Genomic DNA, 20,858 nt, shown 5'->3' with positions numbered 1-20,858 from the left:
CATATACAAATAATAAATGGAATAAAAGTGATTTTATCCTGGGAACTGGGCGCAAACATGCCTCAGCCCTGTGTGGAGGTCAGAGGGCTGTGGAGGGGCCACTTCTCTCCTTCCGCCATATGGAGCCAGAGAACCGAACCCAGGGGGTCAGGCTTGGCGGAAAGTGCCTTCTGTGGCTGTCTATTCTAGTAAACAACAATGGACACAAATACAAATACTTTATTATAGAAAAAGCATCCCGTACACAGGATCCGTAAACACTGGTGGGTGGACAAGTGCAACATCAAAGTCAATACAGAGTAAGAGGCATTTTGCCGTTAGGAGAAAATGTAAGTTTCCAGAACTGATCCCATCCAGACACAAACGTGGCTCTGCCTCCTGGGAAGGTGGCATGTCCTGCTGTGCCCCCTGCACCCGCCTCGGAAGCTGCGGGTGGCAGCGAGTGCAGCACTAAACTTAGAAACCACCCTGAAGCACAGAGTTTGGGTGGAAGCCTGTGCTCTGGACACTCTTCTCCCTAAGACACATCCCGCCCCCCTGCACTCTACTCTCCTGAGGGGCGGGTTAAGTGACTTTGGCGACTGTACCCAATCTCTTCAGTCTTCTTTGACTTCTGCCATCACCTTTTCCCACCAGGGAGAGTCATGTCATTTTTGACATTCTAACACTGTGTCCCGGTTCTCCAACTCCTTACTGGCAGGTGTTTCTCGTCAACTACACAGGCTACAAGGACACGCTGAACAGTCAAGCCTCAAGTTCGGGTTATCTTTTGTCTTGCTAAGATGCTCTGAGTCTCCAGGGAAAGTCACTAGTCTCATGTGACCATGTCTGTGCACAGCCCAGCTTACGTATTCAGGCACTTACAAAGACACATGAGCCCCAAATCCATCCTTTTATTAGAGAAGTCCTCTCACACATATAGCCAGTAACCAACTCCAGAGACAACGACGACTGTGCCCCAGCCCTTGATCCTGCAAGGACCACTGAAGAATGTCCCAACTCTGGGAACAGCAGGGAGACTGAGGAGGCACCAAACTACAGTGACAATGAAATTTAGGTAAGGGGGTGCAGGGATGGGGCTGAGGGGGCTAAAGAAGCCTCCTCTCCACAAGCCTGAGTCCCAACCTTTAGTCACTGTCATTCAATCCCGGATCAGCCTAGACTGCCTCCTCCTCACAAACCCCAGGGGCTGGAGCCACAGCACATTGACTTATTTGGGGTGCAGGGTAAGACCTAGTTCATAAAAGGCCGAGACCAACTCCAAAGGACAAGGACTGTGCTCACACCTCAACACTGCACACACACACACACACACGCACACACACACACACACACACACACACACACACAATCACACTCCAGTGGCCATTGATTAGCACAGAGGAAGCACCACGGAATGAGTGCCTGGGCCAGTCAGCTGCTAGTGGGCAACCATGTAGCACCAACAGAGTCAAGGCCAAACCTGACCTCAAACACGAGGCAATCAACTTCCCAGAAGCAACTTCTGGACGCAGATAACCTTAATCTGTATTCAGCCTCCCCAAGACACCAAGGATCCCCACAAAGACCGGGGCTGCTTAGTTACCCTTCAGTTCCTTTCTGAGCAAGGAAGATCTCTCACCAACTCCCACTGTGACGCTGCACAACACAGTAAACACCCTTTGAGGAACATTCTCGCTCTTCAGTCCTGGAGAGGGGCTTCCCAAGCCTGACTTTGCTGCTGCCATCAAGTAGTATAATCTACGGTTCCTAATGGGAGGAGACTTCAACAACCAACCATGTTCTTTAAGGAACTTGAAGGAAACAGCTTACATGTACCACCTATGATGGGAAAATGTCCAGGGTGGAGGACCGACTCAAAGGTCAACTTCTACCAGGGAGTAAGATAATCCCAGACACACGGCTGTCTGACTCTTGACTCCACAAACAGCCATGGAAATGTCAGAGGAAGGGGCTGAGGGCTGATTTGGATTGCCATCTACCACACATGTAAGAGTGAACAGATCAAACCAAATAACAAGGCCTAGACCTGACCCTGGGGAGAACAGTAGTATCATTTTCTTACCATGTTCGAGCAGCTTATGCGCTACCTTAAAAAAAAGCAAAAATGTGAATGTATTGGTGTGAGAACTCTGGGGCAGCACCTGCCCAGGTGATGATTCCTGTCCAGTTCACCACAGCCCTCCTCCCTGGAGCTCACAGGAAGGTACCAGGTTTCCCGCCACACCCACAGCACCTCGCTGTCCCAGGGTACAGGTCTTGCTGCCCTGATCTGGAGTCTTTCTGCCACCTAATTTCCAAGTTTTGCTTCCAAATGAAGCGTCAGTTTGGGCTCTGAATCCTGAAGCCAAAGGGTCACTGCTCTCTCTTCCTGCTGCAGCCCTGTCTCATGTGTCGGATTGTTCCCGTGCTAATGAAGAGAGAGCTGAGGAGCCTCTGCTCTCAGGGATTCCTTTCAGCCATTCTATCCAGATGGCATCTTGGTGCAGCACCCAGAAACTGCCTTTCATCCACCCTGGTACACCTCCTCAGCGGGGCACACCTGCCCCAGCACACAGACTGTTTGCTTTGACATTTGGTCCTCTTGCTATTAAGCCATTTGTCTGATGCAAAACCCACCCACCAGCCGTAAAGGGTGTGGGCCACTGTGCCAACCATGAGGCGACAGGAGTCCACTTCCTCTCCTGCAGTTGCACAAGACTCCACCAACAGCACCAGACTCAAAATGGTTGTTTACCAGAGCTGGCTAAGCTGGTCGCCTATTTACCAGAGAGCTTCTCCACCCAGCCGGAGGCAGACTCAGAAAAGGGCATGGTAATAACTGAGAGGGGATGGGAATAGGAGGAAGCATCTCCTTGGGGTGAGGACCCACAGGAGGACAGGGAAGCCAGGTTGGGGGTACCCACATAGAGAAGAGCTCTGGCGAAGGGCAGATCCCTTTTGTCCCTAATCTTGGAAGTCGTTAGGAGCCATCTGAGAGAGTGGAGCATTTAAGCGGTCAAGTTCGTCCACTTGCGGTGGGTGGTGCATTATTATCTCCTGGTCTTCCAAGATGTCCTCTCCAGCAGCCACCAAATTAGTGAGGGATTTGCTGCGAACACACTGGAAATCCACATGGCGACTCTTCCCTTCCTCCTTTTCCCACGACATCTGGATAAAGGGGCGCTGCACGTAGTTGTAGATCACTTCAGACCTCCCGCCAGGTCTCCTCTTGATCTTCTCTTTACAGGTAGGGTAGCCTGCAATGGGAAACACTGCTCACAATCTCGGCAGACTGTGCTTGCTCTGGCATCTACTTCCAAATCCAAAGACGGCAAGAAAAGCTCTGTGGCAGGTGGCCGGCGCCTTCCCAAGGCCCCTCCGCTCCTCGCAGGGAGCGGTCTGTGCGAAGGTTGAACGGGAAGGGAAAAGAAAGCACTTACTAATTAAAGCGCCTTCAGTTGTTGGAAGCAATCCCACAGGACAAGACCCCACCAGGGCACCCCCTGCCGTCTTATGAATGCTCTTGTGCAGAATGCATGGGTAAGGGAAAGTAAGGAAGTGTGGATGTTCACCTAAGAGAAGACACAATGCTGGCAGGTACCCAGCAGGGGCTCTTGGAGACAGAGGGAGAGGTGGGGGTGGGGGGCACCAGTTTGGAGTGGCTAGCTACAATGGCTTGGCAGACACCCAGGGAGAAGGGAAGTTCCTGTCCCCCTGTCCCCAGTCTTCTCAGACACCAGGCAGACAATGTGAAAGGAGAGGCTAATGAATTCTAATTTAAAATCCTGAGTAGACGAATGAATGACTGCGGTGATGAGCTCTGCGGGCAGAGTAAGGCAGGGGGGTTAACAGGGCACAGGAGCCAGGCCGCATCCACAGCAGCTCAAGACATGGCAGCCGCCTACACATCCCTCGAGGGGAAACAGAACCTCAATTTCTATGTTTTTTTTTCCGGTCTTCCCCACCCCCCTACCCCCGAGACAGGGTTTCTCTGTGTAGTTTTAGTGCCTGTCCTGGAACTCACTCTGTAGACCAGGCTGGCCTCGAACTCACAGAGATCTGCCTGGCTCTGCCTCCCGAGTGCTGGGATTAAAGGCTTGTGACACTACCGCCCAGCTCAATTTTTATCTTATTTAAGAAAAGACAAAGTCTTACTGTATAGCCTTGGCTGGCTTGGAAATGGCTATGCAGACCAGGTGGCCTAAAACTCACAGAAATCCTCCTGCCTCTGCCTCCTGAGTGCTAGGATTGTACCACCACAGCTGGCAAGTCTGAAGTTCTTAAGCTGTTTTTCAAAAGGATAATTGTAGATCCCAGAAATATGCTCTTGCTCAGGTGTGCCCAGGACGAACAGCAATAAAGCGGGACCCTTCAGTGCGTGGAGTGAATGTACGTGTTCTCAAGCTCCTGTGTGCCAAGTCAAAGGCACAAGTATCACCCAAGGACCCACCCTATCCCTGGCTGAGACTTTGGTTTTGAGGCAGGTTTTCTCCGTGTAGAAACTCTGTGTAGGTCTCTCTGTCCTGGGATTCCCAGAGTCCCGCCTGGCTCCGCCCCCTGAGGGCTGAGACTCTATGATACCTTCAATGCCGATGCGGATGTTCTTCAGGCCCCGCCCCTTTAACACTGCTTTAGCGACATCTCGGTTCTCGATGTACTTGAAGAACCTGTAGAGCTTGGAGCTGTAAAGAACTGGAACAAAACAAAGCCCCCCAAACCTGGAGTTAGTCACAGAGACAGAGGAGTAAGGTGACAACCACGATGACCTCCGACCTGTCACACCCTCCCCAGCCCCCAGCATCCCTAACACCAGGACCCCAGCTTGCAGCAAATCTGCTGGGGTGAGCTTTAGAGCACTGCTTCTGAGAGGCGGGAGCAGCGCACCTGCTCACACACGGCCTTTTGTTTTGTTTTTTTCCAGACAGGGTTTCACCATGGATCCCTGACTGTCCTGCAACGCACTTTATAGGCCAGGCTGACCTCAAACTCACAGAGATCTGCTTGCCTCTGCCTCCCAAGTGCTGGAATTAAAGGCAAACACCACTACCACTGGGCTAAAAACACGCCTTATTTTTTTGGAGGGGGGCGGGCAGGGTCTCATGTAGCCAAGCTGGTCTGAAACACACCATGATAGCCAAGGTTGATCCTTCTGTTCCACTTCCTAAACGTTGAGACTACAGGTCTGTCTACCACACTAGGCTCTATCATACTGTTTTACGAGTACAAATTGGTATAACCTTTAGAAAGGATAATTTGGCAACATGTCAAAATTATAAAAGCACCAAGCTTTTGACATTCCATGTTTTAGGAATATCCTACAGTGATGCATGTGCAAAAATACTTAAAAGTGATCATGTAGCCGGGCGGTGGTGGTGCATGCCTTTAATCCCAGCACTCGGGAGGCAGAGGCAGGTGGATCTCTGTGAGTTCCAAGGCCAGCCTGGGCTACAGAGTGAGATCCAGGACAGGCTCCAAAACTACACAGAGAAACCCTGTCTTGGAAAAAAAAAAAGTGATCATGCATCATTTATGTATATAGTTAGCTTCAACGTCCCACAAGGTAAGTGAAGTATGGCACATAATGCACATCATTCACAACTGGACTATTAAGTAGCCCTAAGACGAATATAAAGCTTTTTACATAAGAGAATACAAGCAGAAGGACACTGAGGTGGAGCAGGGTTAAAAAAGCTCTAAGTGCACATCCTCTTATAAAGGGTATGTACGTGCATGATGCAGGAGTCAGTGTATCTGCCTCTGCACGTGTGTGGAGGCCAGAGGATACCCTGGGCCGTCAGTCTTGGCCCGCCACCTTGTTTGAGGCAGGGTCTCTGCTTTGCTGTTCACGGCTGCGCACTACAGGGCGAGCTGGCCCATGAGGTCCCAGGGATTCTGTCTTCCCACATCTCACTAGAGGAGCTCTGGGACTGCAGACATGTGCTACCACATCCAGCTTTTCTGTGGCTCTTGGGATCTGAACTTGGGTCCTCACAATTGCATACCAAGTGCTTTTCTCATTAAGTCAATTCTCATCCCACTTTTTAAATTGTGAATGATTACCAAGTCAACAAGATTTAAATGAAATGAGAACTGAATCCCCAACTTCAGTATCTGACAATGCCATCCCCCAGGGGAGATCCCAGCAGAGGTTAGGCTGGTCCCCATTACTTGCTATCAGTGGGATCTGAATGGGCTCTAGGGTCTGGACACTAATTGAGGCAGTGCTTCTCTTGCTGAGAACATCCACACCCTGCAGGGGCTCCTACTTTGGGAATACTCTTCCCCCATGGGTGGGGGGTGGTCTTCATCCCAGTCCACAGAATCCTCATCTGTCAGCACAACAATGTGACACTCTCGCTCCCCTTTCTTGGCACAGCCCACCATGATGGGCAGAATCAGTTCCTCGAGGTAGTGATCAAACTGCTTGTGGGCACCATCGTTGGACAGCTCGTGAAGTAAAGCACCTGGGGAGAGAAAGGCGGAAGAATCCGTTTCCTGTCCACACACATGCTGCTGAGGGAGGCTAAGCCTGCCGCCGTCACAGAGGACAGAGAGAAGAGACATCATAAGGTGCTAAGTAGCTTTGTTCTTACACTGTTGGGCTTTACCATGATCCTTTCCTCACAGACACTCAGTACTCCTTCCTGCTTGTCAGAGCTGACGCCATGGTCCTATCCAAGAGGGAAGCAGTATCCCAGTGACTAGTTGGCCAAATTAGATTCCTTTTATTTCCGGCCTCCAATTCCCGAACAGTGAAATCACAGGCACATCTCGCCATGCTCAGTTTACTTGGTGCTGAGAATGTAGCCTAGGGTCTCATAATGCTAGGGGAGCATTCCATCAACTGAGCGACATCTCCAGCCTTTTCTTTTGAGACAGTGTCACTCTGTAGCCTGTGTTGGCCCTGACCTTATGGTCACCGTCTTGCCTCAATCTTCTGAGTACTGGAATGATGGCTGTGAGCCACACTCCCCAGCTGCCTCCTTTCCTTTCCTCCACTTCCCACAATCCCTTCATGCAGGAGAAGCGGGGATGGTTAGAGGGTGTCTACCTCTGTGGTGGTTCTCAACCTCCACACCACACTCCTTCACTTCTCAGCACAGTCAAAGCGCACTGGCTGAGTGTGACCGACAGCTTCTCCATACTCACTCAGGTCTTGACAGCGGACGGTGTTGAAGTCAAAGTTAATGCAGAGATAGTCGCACGTGTCCCTCAGATCTGGGATAGAGATGCCGTCGGGACAGTTGATGATGCCAGTTTTGTAATAATCCTGTGAACAGATCACGAAGGAGAAATGCAGGAAAGAAATGCATGGAGCCGACTCCTCTAACCCGACGCACTCCTGACTACTGGGGTGGAGGGACCTTGGAGTCAGCTGCTCCGTGCACTAGATGAATGACAAGACGGCTCCCGTCTACCATGTTTAACCGGAGCTTGACAACTGACGGAGCTCACGTAAGGAAGGACTGAGAAGTTACAGGCAGGAAAAATAAAGAAGGAATGGCACCAGCTGGACACCCGAGACCCGAGAGTCAGTCCTACAACCGTGGAGCACCTGAGGGTGCAGCATGTAAGCACGCACGCCAGGGCGGTGGGCAGGACACAGAACTACGTACCAGCACTGTGCGGAACACGGTGGCACTGATGCCCTCTGCAATCTCATACTCCCCCTTCTCATTGGGCCTCGTGAAGTTGTACTCTCTTCCTGGTCCAAACATTCTGAAAGACAGCAGCAACAGCATCACCTTCTCCAGCAGGACCCGACTCTCCTGCAGCATAATTAAAAGCCCAGCCCTGGCACCTGATGCCCCTCAGGTGAACGCATGCCTCAGGGATCTCCTCAGACAAAAGAAGGAAGGAAGGAAGGGTCGGTCTGTGGCAGCAGGCACAGTCCAGTGGCAACGGCAGAGGCCTCTGCGGTGTGCAGCAGAGCCCAAGAACTGCCCGTGTAAACCAGCTCTTCTGGCTGCCTGTGCCTCTCCCCTCCTCCTGCCCCATTCATCTGCCAGGTGATTTGTAGAGGAAGGAACAGCCCTTGGTGCATTCCCTCCGGCTCGTCTTCCCTTCTGGAATGACCACTCCAACAGGCTGCTCTAGCCATGGACTTCAGTGGCGGGGCGGGGGGGGGGGGGGGGGGGGGGGACGGGGGACGGGACACTGCAGCAACTCTTACGGCTCCTGAGTGGATACTCCTCATCTGGATGTACAAATGCAACCCTCTGAGCATCAAGGCTCCCACCCACTCTCTTCCCCTTCCCCACAGAAGCGTGAAGGGAGGAAGGTCAGCCATAGACTGGGTTCGGTGCAGCTTTGCATCCACTGCAAGGCCAAACCCTTCTACTCACAGAGAAGAGTGCACACAGAGAACTCTCATTACCTTCCCAACATGGTATCCGGATGAGCAGTGAAAATCTGAGGATTCACCACAAAACGTGTGCCATCTACAAGAAGTGTCACTTTCTCTGGGGCCTGGGGGTGAGAGCTACCTCCAAAGCCTAGGCCGCTGTTTCCAAATCTCTCTGAAACGGTGAAGGGCTCGTGGCTCCGCTTGCTTCCACTCTGGAAGCAGGAGCCCTTGCTGTCTTCAGGAAGTGGCATTATGTGAGGACACTGAAGGCTTGCTGGCTGAGGGGCATGGTCAAGTGCAAAGTCTGAAAGACCAGACAAATAACCAAGTAACTCAAGAGCAAACGTCTGGAGAAAAATGAGCCATGTCTGTCCTAAAACAATAGACAAAAACCGGAAGCCATAGGTGTTCACAGCTAAAATACTAGACTAGGGAAAATAAAAACAAAACTAGACACTCTGAAGTCAGACCCAGGCAGATCTCTGAATTTGAGGCCAGCATGGTCTACAGAGCGAGTTCCAGGACAGCCAGGGCTACAGAGAAACCCTCTCTTGAAAAACCAAAAGCAAAACCAAAACCAACCAACCCACCCACCCCTCTCGAAACTAGAGCCTCACACTGGATCTGGGTAACTCCTTCCCGTGTGAAATGGGGCTGGCAGGGATTAAAGGCTGAAGCGCCCACACTTTAAAGTGATTGCAATTCTAGACAGCAAACTGCAGTGAGTGTGAGACCCGACCAAAGAGCAGGGCTTGCGTGTGTGGTGGCCTGGCAGTGTCCTGCCAGTCCCCAAAGCTGGTGTTCAGAAGCAATCACTTCCTACTTCTGTTGTGGAGGATTACTTTAACTAGGCAAAGACGCGTTACAAGTGTTTGGGCTGCATTTGTTTAACTATGTAAAGATGTGTTGCTCATTCGCCTTGCCTGCCTAAGGCACCTGATCGGTCTGATCAAAAGCTGAAGAGCCAGTAGCTAGGCAGAAGAGGGACAGGCGGGCTGGCCAGCAGAGAGGAGAGAAGAGAGAAGAGAACCAGGAAAAAGGAGAAGGACACGCCCAGGGCCAGAAGCCAGGGAGCCAGATCTGAGAAGCAGCGAAAGATTAATCTTGATTCACAGCAGGAAAGGTTTTACACAGATAAACACATTAAAGTAAGAGCTAAAACAGGCAAGCATTCATAACTAACATTAAGTCTCGGTGTCTTGATTGGGAAGCTGGTTAGTGGCCCCCCAAAGCCTGGTGCATATTTCCATGTCATTTCCACATCCATCCCCTTTGCTCTCCTAATTATGGAGATTTTATGTTTGTGGATTTTGAGTGTGAATGTGTGCACGTGCCCAAGGAGGCCAGAAGAGGAAGTCAAATCCTCAACTGGAGTTACAAGTGGTTATGAGACACCCAGCGGGAGTGTTGGGAACTCACTCCAGCCTCTGGAAGAGCAGGAGGCATTCTTAGCTGAGAATTCCCTCTAGCCCCATACTTTACTGTTTCTGAAACAGGATCTCCGTCTGAGCTAGCCTTAAACTCTGTGTTGCTGAGGGTAGCCTCAGATTTCTAGTCTTCCTCCCTACCCGCTCCGAGCGCCCTTACACTCGGTCACACAGGGCCTCCTACCTGCCAGGCTCCTATGCTGCCTGTATTTTAGGAACTTACTACTACTGTGTGCTAAAACTCAATGTTCAGTCTCCAAAGCTGCTTTTTGTTTTTGTTTTTTAATTTGCCAGAAAGAATGGAAGTCTTTACCTAAAACCCATTACTCTTCCCAGAAATTCACAGAAGAAACACTTACTTGGTGCTGGAGTCCCGACGGTACCCACCCACATCAGCTTCTGAGCTCCCAGGCCTGGCTCTCAGCAGCAAAGTCCCAGTCAAATGGCATTAGGATTTACTCTTGGGATCTCATTTTTTGTCTTATCACCAAAAGGCTATCTTCTTTAAACTATGTATTTAAAAACCCCTCCTCCGCTTAGACAGGATCTCGTGTAGCCTGGGCTGCCCTTGAACTAAAGCTGTAAGCTGAAGATGACACTGGACTTCTGACCCTTGTCTCCCCTTCCCCAGGGCTGGGATTACAGCACGTGACACGGCATGAGGTTTCCATGGGACTGAGGACCAGCATGTCAAATATCGAGAGTACCGTGACAGAGCAGGACAGGTCATCTCTGTGGGGCCCCCTAACGATACATCTTCAGACTGTACTGTTAGACAGACAGGGCATCCACCTCCTTAGTATGTATATATGCTTTTTATCTTTAATAAATGTAGACTAAAGACTTGCTTTAAAATAAATGTATTTAAATTTCTTAGGAAGTACATGTACGGGAAGCCACTGAGGTGCTCAGTGAGTAAAGCGCTCGTCACACACACCTGACCACCTCAGTCTGAGTCCCAGAACCCCAGAGGGTGGGAGGAGAGAACTAACTCCATAAAGTTGCCCTCTGATGGCCTGTGCAGGCCACGACACATATAAAACTTTATTAACAAGGAGCTGTTGCTCACTCGGTAGAGTATTTGCTCAGCATGCTTAAAGCCCCGTGTTTGAACCCAGCCCCACTTCGGCACTGGGAACTGGAGGCAGAAGAATCTGAAGTTCAAGGTCAGCTACCTAGTAAGTGAGACCAGCCTGGGCTACCTGAGACCCTATCTCAAAAAACAAAAGCACAACACCACCCCCCCAACAAAAACAGAACCCTAAAATCCTAACAAAAAACGGGCTGTAGAGATGACTCAGTGGTTAAGAGCACTGCCTACTCTTCCAGAGGACCTGGGTTCAATTCCCAGCACCCACGTGGCGGTTCCCAACCATCTGAAACTTCAGTTCTTAGGGACCTGATGCCCTTTTCTGGCCTCCATGGGCACCAGACATGCATCCAAGCAAAAGCACTCATACATACAAAAAATTAAAATATATGTAAAAATTTTTATACATCTGTATTCAGTAAATGGTGGTTACCTTTTTAAAGTTATAGACTAAAAAATATGATAAAAAGTCCAGCCAGTTAAGAATTAGCCAAGTGAGCCGGGTGGTGGTGGTGCACGCCTTTAATCCCAGCATTCAGGATGCAGAGACAGGCGGATCTCTGTGTGAGTTTGAGGCCAGCCTGGTCCACATAGCGAGTTCCAGGATAGCCAGAGCTACACAGAAAAAAAATCCTATCTAAGCCGGGCGGTGGTGGCGCACGCCTTTAATCCCAGCACTCGGGAGGCAGAGCCAGGCGGATCTCTGTGAGTTCGAGGCAGCCTGGGCTACCAAGTGAGTTCCAGGAGAGGCGCAAAGCTACACAGAGAATCCCTGTCTCGAAAAACCAAAAAAAAAAAAAAAAAAAAAATCCTATCTAGGAAAAAAAAAAAAAGAAAGAAAAAACAAAACAAAAAAAAACCAAAACCCAAAACACATCCAAACAAAAAAACAACCAACAAAACAAATAAACTGAGTTCCAGTTAAAAAGACAAACAACAAAAAGTTAATTAAGGTTATCTGAGAGTGAGGTATGACAGCGTATGCCTGTCACTGAAGTCCTCAGGAGGCAGAGGCAGGAAGGCTGCTCTAAGTCAAGCAGAGCCTGGTCAGCAGTGAACACAGGCTAGCTAGCCACAATTAGGACTCCATGTAAGCCTGCCCCAGAGCTCATCAGGAACTGGCCCACCATTCACAATGGTCCAGCTGCCCTCGGAGGAAGGGCGACTATGAACAATTCTCTTCACTCTATTTACAAGCAGAGAACTCAGGGAGTGAGGGTCTCACCACATTACAGTTGACACAGACCACAGCAAGGTCAAGCTGTCTCCTGACTCCAAACCTGTAGCTGTTTGTCTTACACACTCCACCAGGTGGATGGGCCAGGCTGAATGGAGATTTTCTATGGAGGTCGGCTGGATACACAGTGAATGTATGCTAAGGCAATAACTGACTATATGCTCAGCTTAGGAATCTGCCTTCCTTCTGGGCAGACGTCTGGGTGTGAGACAGTCCCCACCACTGTACCTTCTTTCCTGGTAGCTAGGGGGTAAGTGAGAATGTGAAGTTCAGAGGACACCAGGCTGATGCTTGCTTTCTCGGGAGTGGCAGCTAAGGTCTCATCTCCTAGGCAGCTGAGCTCTGGCTGCAATAACCTGTCGCCATCACTGCCCTGGTGAACATTCATTCTTAGTCAGAGAGGAAGCCTGGAAGACAAGGAATGTGTATGATTTAGAAATCCGAAGAAAACTGGTTCCCAAGGACTTCCACGGTTTGTAGTGGTTGGTAAAAGACATCTGGAACATCAGAGGATCTAGATGGCTTTTACCAATACTACGAATTGGTGCAGTTGTTACAGGGCACACTTTTGGTTCTGTTTTGAGACAAGGTCTCTCTTTCTAGCCCTGGCTGTCCTCGAACTCAGAGATCTGCCTCCTGAGTGCTGAGATTAAAATCCTGTGCCTTGCTGTGCACTTTGATTTCTACATATTACATGGTAGGACATAATCTGGTGTCACTCAGGCCACAGACCGGGGGGGGGGGGGGGGGGGGTGGGGGGGGGGGGGGGGGGGGGGGGGGGGGGGGGAGTTGTTCAAGAGCTCAGTCTACCTATGGCTTCTGTTTGTGGACGGGGTTTCTCTGTGTACCCCTGGCTATCCTGGAACTCACCTGGCTTCGAACCCCAAGACCTGCCTGCCTCTGTCTCCCAAGTGCTGGGATTAAAGGCATTTGTCACCACTGCCTGGCTCTGCCAATGTTTTTTTAAAAATGGCATATACATGTCTCCAGCTAGTGAGCATCCAAAAATCACAACCATAAAGCCATACTAAAGTGAGTGGTGGCTAGCACAGATGCTCGGAACTGCTCAAAGCACTAAGAACAAGCAAGGCCAAGTGCTCGGCTATAGAGACACCTCCACAGCAACCTCCACCCTAAGGCTCCGGGAACATCTAAGGAAGAGTGGAGAGAACATAAGAGCTGGAGCTGAGGGTCACTGTGAGACACACATGTCCTCAGCCAGACATGACTGCTGTACATGAAGTCACAGCAGCTATGGTTACCTGCAAAAGATCAAGCCAGTCACAACCTCCAGCATGGAGCAGGAGGTAGCCCATGCCCCCCGGGGATGATCCCATATGCCCACCATGCACCAGGGGCAGCACTCTTTAAGCTCAAAGGCATGAAGTTGGGAGGGAGATGTGTTGGGGAGGAGCTGGGGGGAGTTGGGAGGGAAAGAACGGAGCGAATATGACCAAGATACATTGTACACACAGCTGAATGTTTCAAAGACCATATAAAAATAACAGCACAAAAGGAGCCGGAGAGATAGGTGCTCAGCCAGGAATGCAGCCCACTCCTGCAGAGGACCTGAGTTTGGTCTGCAGCGCCCACACTGAGTGGCTCCCTTGTTAACTCCAGCTCTGGAGAGCCAATGCCCTCTTCAGAGACTCCTGCACTTACATGCACACAGCCACACACAAACAACAAAGACACACAATTTAATAAAACAAACACATTTTGACTTGTGCTGCTTAAATTCTCCTTTTTACCTTCTTTTTTTCAGATTTATTTATTTATTATTTACTTATTTACTTAACTGCACTGGTGTCTTGCCTGTATATACTTTGTGTGAGGGTGTCGTATCCTCTGGAACTGGGGTTACAGACAGGTGTGAGCTGCCATGTGGGTGCTGGGAACTGAATCTGGGTCCTCTGGAAGAGCAGCCAGTGCTCTTAACTACTGAGACATCTCTCCAGCCCCTCCACCGTCTAATTCTTATGCCCACCCTTAAATCAATCACACTGGCTATAAAGCTTATCATGTCACTTCTCCCCATAAGCTCACAATCCCCCCTCCCCCCTTCTCTCTCTCTCTCGTCCTCTAGACTGATGAGGAAAACTAAAGCAAGCCTGATTCCTACCACTTTTCTCTCCCAGAGAGCAGGCAGACACTCTAGAGACAAGTATTTTATAGGGTCCTTTTCCAGTAGCCCAAGTTTTGAGCAGGGTAAGAATTCCAACAGGAATGGTAAGCTCGTCTGGTAAGGAGGGGACAGTAAACATTCCAGGTTTTGCAGGCCACGATAACACAGTGCAAAAGCAGCCACCAGCAATTCACAAATGAGTAAATACGGCTGTGTTCCAGAAAGCTGCTTATAAACATGGGCACACGTGAGCTCTGGATAGAGAAGATCTGAATAACGTGATCCACGGATCTGACCTAACTGACCCCAAAGACTGCACAGCATCGTTTTCAAGCATTCTTGGACACTTGGTTGAGCTGAACACAACCAGGCAACACAGCCCCTACATTTCAAGACTGACGCACTATAGCTGTGCTAGGTCCAGTGTGACAGTGACCAGCAACAAAAACAAATGTCTGCAAGTGTCGGAAAATCAGCAACATACTTCAGATAGTCTGGGTTAAAAACAAAAGGAAATCACAATAGGATATAGGAAATTTTTTCAGAGTGGTGGTGTACTCCTTTAATCCCAGCATTCGGGAGGCAGAGGCAGGTGGATTCTGTGAGTTCCAGGTCAACCTGGTCTACAGAGTGAGTTCCAGGGCAGCCAGGGCTACACAAAGAAACCCTGTCCTGAAAAACAACAAAAAAAGAGGAACTATTTTCAACTGAATGACAAAAACAGTTAAGAATGCATACCACTCCTGCAGAGGATGTGGGCAACACAGACACAACACAGACGAGCTTAAGTCAGGATAAGATCGACAGCTTTAACATACACACTGGGAAAGAGCCAAACAAGACAAAACAGCCTTCTCAACAAATACCTTCTCAATCCCAAGAAATATATAAGAAAAGAAGTAAGGCTAGAAATTAGAGAAAAAGACAACGTGCCAGGGTGCTATCCCACACCAGCAAGCCCAGCACTCTGGAGCAGGAGCAGCCCGTGCGAGCTCCAGGCCGGCCTGGGACACAGTGCGAACAAACCTAACAGGAGGGGATGGGGTGGTAAGAGCTGACTTACACCAGAGGCCTAGAGCTCTAACTGATAAATGACTAAATCATGACGGGGCGCCGCAGGTAAAGGCACTTCCTGGCTGACAGCTGAGTGTGACCCCAGAACCACAGGGGGGAAGGAAAGACTGACCCCTGCAAGTTGTCCCTGGCCACATGCAGACTACGGCACAGGCGTGCACACGGCCCACACACTAATGTAATAGACAACTTCACTAAGAACAAGATAGTGACGGGGCTGGAGAGATGGCTCAGAGGTTAAGAGCACCGACTGCTCTTCCAGAGGTCCTGAGTTCAATTCCCAGCACCCACATGGTGGCTCACAACCATCTGTAATGAGATCTGGCACCCTCTTCTGTGTACATAATAAATAAATAGATCTTAAAAAAAAAAAAAAAATTGCCGGGCGGTGGTGGCGCACGCCTTTAATCCCAGCACTTGGGAGGCAGAGTCAGGCGGACCTCTGTGAGTTCGAGGCCAGCCTGGGCTACCAAGTGAGTTCCAGGACAGGCGCAAAGCTACACAGAGAAACCCTGTCTCGAAAAACCAAAAACAAAAAAACAACAACAACAAAAAAAAAAATTAAAAGAAAAAGATAATGAAACTGGAAGTTAGCTTTTAAAAACAGATGGAGAACATCTATAAGCTCTCTAAAACTCAAGAAAAACGGTGGCAATGGTTACACAATCTGCGATTACTCACTCAGTAGAAACCACAAAACTGTACTTCATAAGGATGAGGGATGATATGGAAATTACCTCAGCGAAAAATTTCCTAAAGGCTCATTCGGAAAAGCACTAGTCTTTCAAGCATGAGGACCTGAGTTTGATCTCCAGATCCCGCGCTAAGAAAGCGGGCACATGCTGGGCAGTGGTGGCGCACTCCCTTAATGCCAGCACTAGGCAGAGGCAGGCAGATCTCTGAGTTCAAGGCCAGCCTGGTCTACATAATGAGTTTCAGGACAGCCATCAATACAGACAAACCCTGTCTTGAAAAACAAAAACAAAAGAAAAAATAAAGAGGGGGGGGCCGTCAGCATGTGCCTGTAACCCCAGTGCTGGTGGCAGGGCAGGCAGATCATTGGAGCTCAATGGACAGGCAGCTTCTACACATGCAGATGTACACACAGGAAAACACGTAACGAAACAAGGCGGGTGGGTCATCACTCTTGGTCAACACCCAAGGCTGTCATATGGCCTCCACATGCGTGTGTACACATGAACACACACCTGTGCCTGCACATACACAGACACACACACACAAATAAAAATTAAAGTACATAATAAAATTACATGTCTGAAATTGGTAAATTCTAAAACTCTGAAATCTGAAATGCTTCAAAATCCCCAAATTTTCATTTTAGATATGAGGCCAAAGTGAAAACTCCACACTATAAAATTTTGTTTCATACACAGAAGTATTAAAAATATCACATACAGTACCTTCAGACCATGTGTCTATAAACACAAATGAATTTCATGACTTAAGTCCTACCCCCAATATTCAAATACTTCCAAATCCAAAGACATCTGAACTCTACTGCACAGCATGTTGAGTGTGTTGTGTGTGCACGGGTGTACACATCCACGTGTGTTTGTGGGGCCAGAGGTTGGCATCTGGTGTCACCTTATACTGCAGACTGCCTCTTGCTAACCAGAGCTCACCGACTGACTAGCTGGTTAATGCGCCCCTGGTCTCGGCGTCTCCACCTTAGCGCTGGACTACAGGCTGCACGTGGTGCCAGGGCTGGGCACTCAGGTCCTCAAGCTTGTACAGCAGGCAGGCACTTTATTGAGCCTGTGTCAGGAACGTGAACATGACCAGCATCACAAAGCCTCAAGCTGAGTGGTTATGGCAAAAATTCAGTTTTTGGATGAACCTACAATTCAAAATAAAAACAGAAAATAGTCTTAATAAGTCCTAGGGACTTTTTTTTTTGTTTTTTTGAGACAGGGTTTCTCTGTGTAACCCTGCCACTGCCTCCCAAGTGCTTAGGATTAAAGGTACCATGCTCGGCTTGGGTCCTAGTTAACTTAATCACGACTATCACAAAGAAAATCCCAACAAATGTATGATTGGCAAAATTCTCCATTCTTTTTTTATTTGTTTGTTTTTTAGTTTCTTGAGACAGGGTTTCTCTGTGTAACTGCTGTGGCTGTCCTGAATCTCGCTCTGTAGACCAGGCTGGCCTCGAACTCACGGAGATGCACCTGTCTCTGCCTCCCAAGAGCTGGGATTAAAGGTGTTGAGCCACCACCACCAGTCCCTATCCTTTTTTTAAAGCTAGTGTGAGCTACATAAGAGTATCTCAGAAAACAAAACGGGCTGAAGAGATAGTTGTCTCAGTGGTCAAGAGGCTCTTGCAGACCTGGGTTCCGTTCCCAGCACCCACACGGCAGCTCACAGCCATCGTAGCTCCAGTCCTAAAGGATCTGACAACCTAATCTCAAGGGCATAGCATGCGTGTGGTAAAGGCCTTTAATGTCACACCTGGTAGACATACATGCAGGCAAAACATCAACACCTCCCCCCAAACCCCAACCTAGTACCTAATAAACCTGATCAGGACAAGAGTTGCTCAAGACCGATGCAAACGTCTGGACACTGCACATACATGTAACTGCTAAAAACCAGTCTTCATGAAATCTTTTCTAAAGTGAATCTTTTAAAGAGTGAGCTTATAACCACTCTTAGGTTTTGTAAGACAGACCTCTTGCTCACTTATCCTTTTCCTCCTTACACTAAGCTCCTGATGACACTTAGTCTAGTACTTTCATTCTTCATGATTTATGGTTAGAACACATTTTTCTCCAATGTTCCAGATAACACTGGCTTTATGGTCATAGGAAAGTTTCTCCATTTTCATTTCTCTGCACCTTTTCCCCTTTGAAGCATTTAAAATGATAATCTAGTGGGAAGAAGAGCAGGCTAAGAACCAGGAATCTACCATCTCATCTCTCAGTCTTTTGTGTTGTGTGTGTGTGTGTGGACCAAACCTAGCAACACACACACACACACACACACACACACACACACACACACACACACACACACACACACACGCCAAGCAGGCACTCTACCTCTGAGCTACATCCCTAGCCTATCTCGGATTCTTCACCTGAAAGATGAGATGCCTGTACTAGGTAAATTTATAATAGGGTCCCTTACTCCTTTAAGTTTCATATTTCAATGACTGGGTTTCCCATCCAACAGTTCCCTTCAATTTCTCACTCCAATTAGCTGTGGAAGCTTGGGGAGGTCAGATGTGGGGCAGGTGGAAGGCACAAAAAAACAAAACAAAACAAAAAAATCAAGAACCTCAAGACTACAGAAAGAAAGGCACACCATTTTGTAAATCGTCAACAACAAACCATCAATAAGTGAAGCCAGCCATCTAAAAAGACACCAAAGCCAAGAAAACTGTCAAAAACTAATGGGTAACTCTAAGGTCACCTGTGGAGTTTATCTGAAGAGACAGAAGTAGAAAACACCTTCGGCAGATGTGGAGGTTTCTGCTAGAGAGCAAGGGAATTCTGGGCCATATTTGGGATACTGCTTATAAAATGACTTCAGTGCGCTGCATAAGATGGGCATGACTCAGATATTCGGTTAGTGACTTGATGCCCAGAACGAAAAGCCCATATAAATAATACTGATGCTGGTACATCCCAGGGAACCTGAGAACTCCAGGCTATGGGAATTTTAGGGCACTGGCTGATACTACCGGGGAGGAAGACAGAGAGCTGGGGAGGGAGATTTCACCTAACGGCCCAGCTTAAGCTCTGATGCTCCTAGCAGCAGGCTCCGGAAAGAAATAGGGTAAGTCAGCCAGCCAGATACAAGCGATCTTTCTTCTACCAAGGCAATAACAGGATATGTATGAAAGCCATTTCCTACCCTGATGTCAGGGTTCCAGAAAACACTATCCTTTCTCACACTGCCTTCCGGAGTTGGGGCTTCTTGATTCCTGTCTGGTTATGAACGGAGAGGAATAAGTCAACAAAAAGAGAAGGCATTGGACAGCTTCTTACTATTCTCAAGCCAAGCTAATTAGGGTTTCCCAAGGTCTGGTCCCTGGCTGACTGCGGCCCGAGTGACGGGGTGGGTGCCTGCTCACACTGCCGACTCCAGGGGCCCACCCCAGCCCAAATGTCTACAATCGATTTCTGGGAGCCGTGCTAGGGTCCTGCAACCTTTTAAAGAGGCAGGCACGTTTGAGGACTGCTGGTTAGGACTTTGTTTTTGTTCTTTAGGAGTGGGGTTGGCGTTCTAATTCAAGATTCACAGCTAATATTATTCCAACACTTTGGGAGGCCATTGAATAAAAATAAAAAGATGTATCAAACTTCCAAGTAAATAATGGCTTATCAGCAAACGGACACCGTTGAAAAGGGCTTTAGAAACGCATCTTCGTTAAGAGTTCGTTGGCTGAATGCTCATCTACAAGTGTAAATTCACTTCAAAACAGGAAATCGGCCCAATCCAGGAATGCTCAGAAGAATGACAAATCCCCACGGAGGGGAACTCCTCGGACGGCGCAAGCCCGAGACACGGTCTGCTATAAAAAGTTCTTCTTTGCCGGGGAACTGCCGGTTCTGCCCTCAGCCCCGGGGATGACGACAGAGCGGCGACAGGCCCCGACAGAAGGCTCCAGAGTCTCGTGGGAAGCGTGACCAACCTTGCCCAGCCCGGGCTACGGCTGGCCGGGCGGCCCGCTCGCCCGCCCCGGTTCTTTCTCCCAGGCCGGGGAGGAGGCCGCGCAGGGCCCCGAGGCCGCCGCCATCATCAGCCCGCGCCGCCCGCCCGCCCGCCCTCCCGCCAGGCCCGGCCTGCCACTCACCGGCCGCCCGCCGCCGCCGCCGCCGAGCTCTCGGCCCCGCAGCCCCGAAGCCGCCCGGGATGCGAGCGAGCGAGCCGCCGCCGCCGCCGGGACCCGCTGTGCTCCGGCCACCGCGCGTCCCCGCCCCCCGCCCCGGCCGCGGCCACACGGCTGAGTCACCCGGCCCTTCAAGATAAGAGTACCCCCCCCCTCCGCGCGGGGCACGCCGGGAAGGCCGCGCGGGACGCCCCGCCCACCCGAGGCCCCGCCCCACGCTGCGTCCTAGGCCGTAAGCCCCGGCCTCGCCTGCTGCGTCCGCCCGGGGACGCGGCCCTCCGCCCCGGCCGCCCCGGAGTGCGCGCCACCGACGCTAGCGTTCCTTTCTTGAAGGGCTAAGGCGGAGAAGCGAGCCGCCCTAGGCGGTGAGAGAAGCTCGGCTGTCCCCCCCGGACGGACGGCTGACGCTCATCGGGAGATGAGCCTCGCCTCCCCGAACGTCGGTGGGGCACGTCGGTGGGGCGGATGGATATGACTTGCAGTTCGAAGGAGGGAAAACAACGAAAAGAACAAAACAAAAGATGCATGAGAAGGAAGACCAATTTTTTTTTTTTCCCCTCAACCCTTGGGTGTCATGGAACAGTCTGCTCTAGCAAGCCAAGTTCTAAAGGTCTCACGTTACCCGGGAGCAACGTATTAGAAAGTTGGCTATGTGTCAAATACCTCAGCCCTGGGGAAAACCTGAAAGTGGCCTCGTCTCTCACTGTCACGGGATCTGGTG

The 20,858-nt window shown here is 49.9% G+C and overlaps 1 protein-coding gene across 6 annotated transcripts; it reads right to left on the bottom strand.

Moving 5' to 3' along the window:
* Window positions 1-203: 203 nt before the first annotated feature.
* Window positions 204-20,210, bottom strand: Kctd20 (potassium channel tetramerization domain containing 20). Of its 6 annotated transcripts, none has more exons than XM_052744447.1 (9): window positions 20,102-20,188; window positions 16,926-17,140; window positions 12,312-12,490; window positions 8,360-8,633; window positions 7,599-7,701; window positions 7,132-7,252; window positions 6,249-6,446; window positions 4,564-4,674; window positions 204-3,239 (listed from the first exon to the last, which is right to left on the bottom strand). In XM_052744447.1, the coding sequence occupies exons 3-9, from the start codon at window positions 12,469-12,471 to the stop codon at window positions 2,947-2,949; spliced, it is 1,260 nt and encodes a 419-aa protein (XP_052600407.1). In that variant the 5' UTR covers window positions 12,472-12,490; window positions 16,926-17,140; window positions 20,102-20,188; the 3' UTR covers window positions 204-2,946. The 6 variants fall into 6 exon arrangements, with proteins under 6 accessions (XP_052600407.1, XP_052600406.1, XP_052600409.1 ...); XM_052744446.1 differs by lacking the exon at window positions 20,102-20,188 and adding an exon at window positions 19,159-19,233; XM_052744448.1 differs by lacking the exons at window positions 204-3,239; window positions 20,102-20,188 and adding exons at window positions 3,254-3,381; window positions 19,159-19,238.
* Window positions 20,211-20,858: the final 648 nt, after the last annotated feature.

This window comes from Peromyscus californicus, unplaced genomic scaffold, assembly GCF_007827085.1.
Source record: "Peromyscus californicus insignis strain IS unplaced genomic scaffold, ASM782708v3 Scaffold_19__1_contigs__length_69161282, whole genome shotgun sequence".
NCBI classification, from domain to species: Eukaryota; Metazoa; Chordata; class Mammalia; order Rodentia; family Cricetidae; genus Peromyscus; species Peromyscus californicus.
The sequence above is the reverse complement of the archived record's forward strand: the minus strand, read 5'-3'. Positions and strand labels throughout refer to the sequence as shown.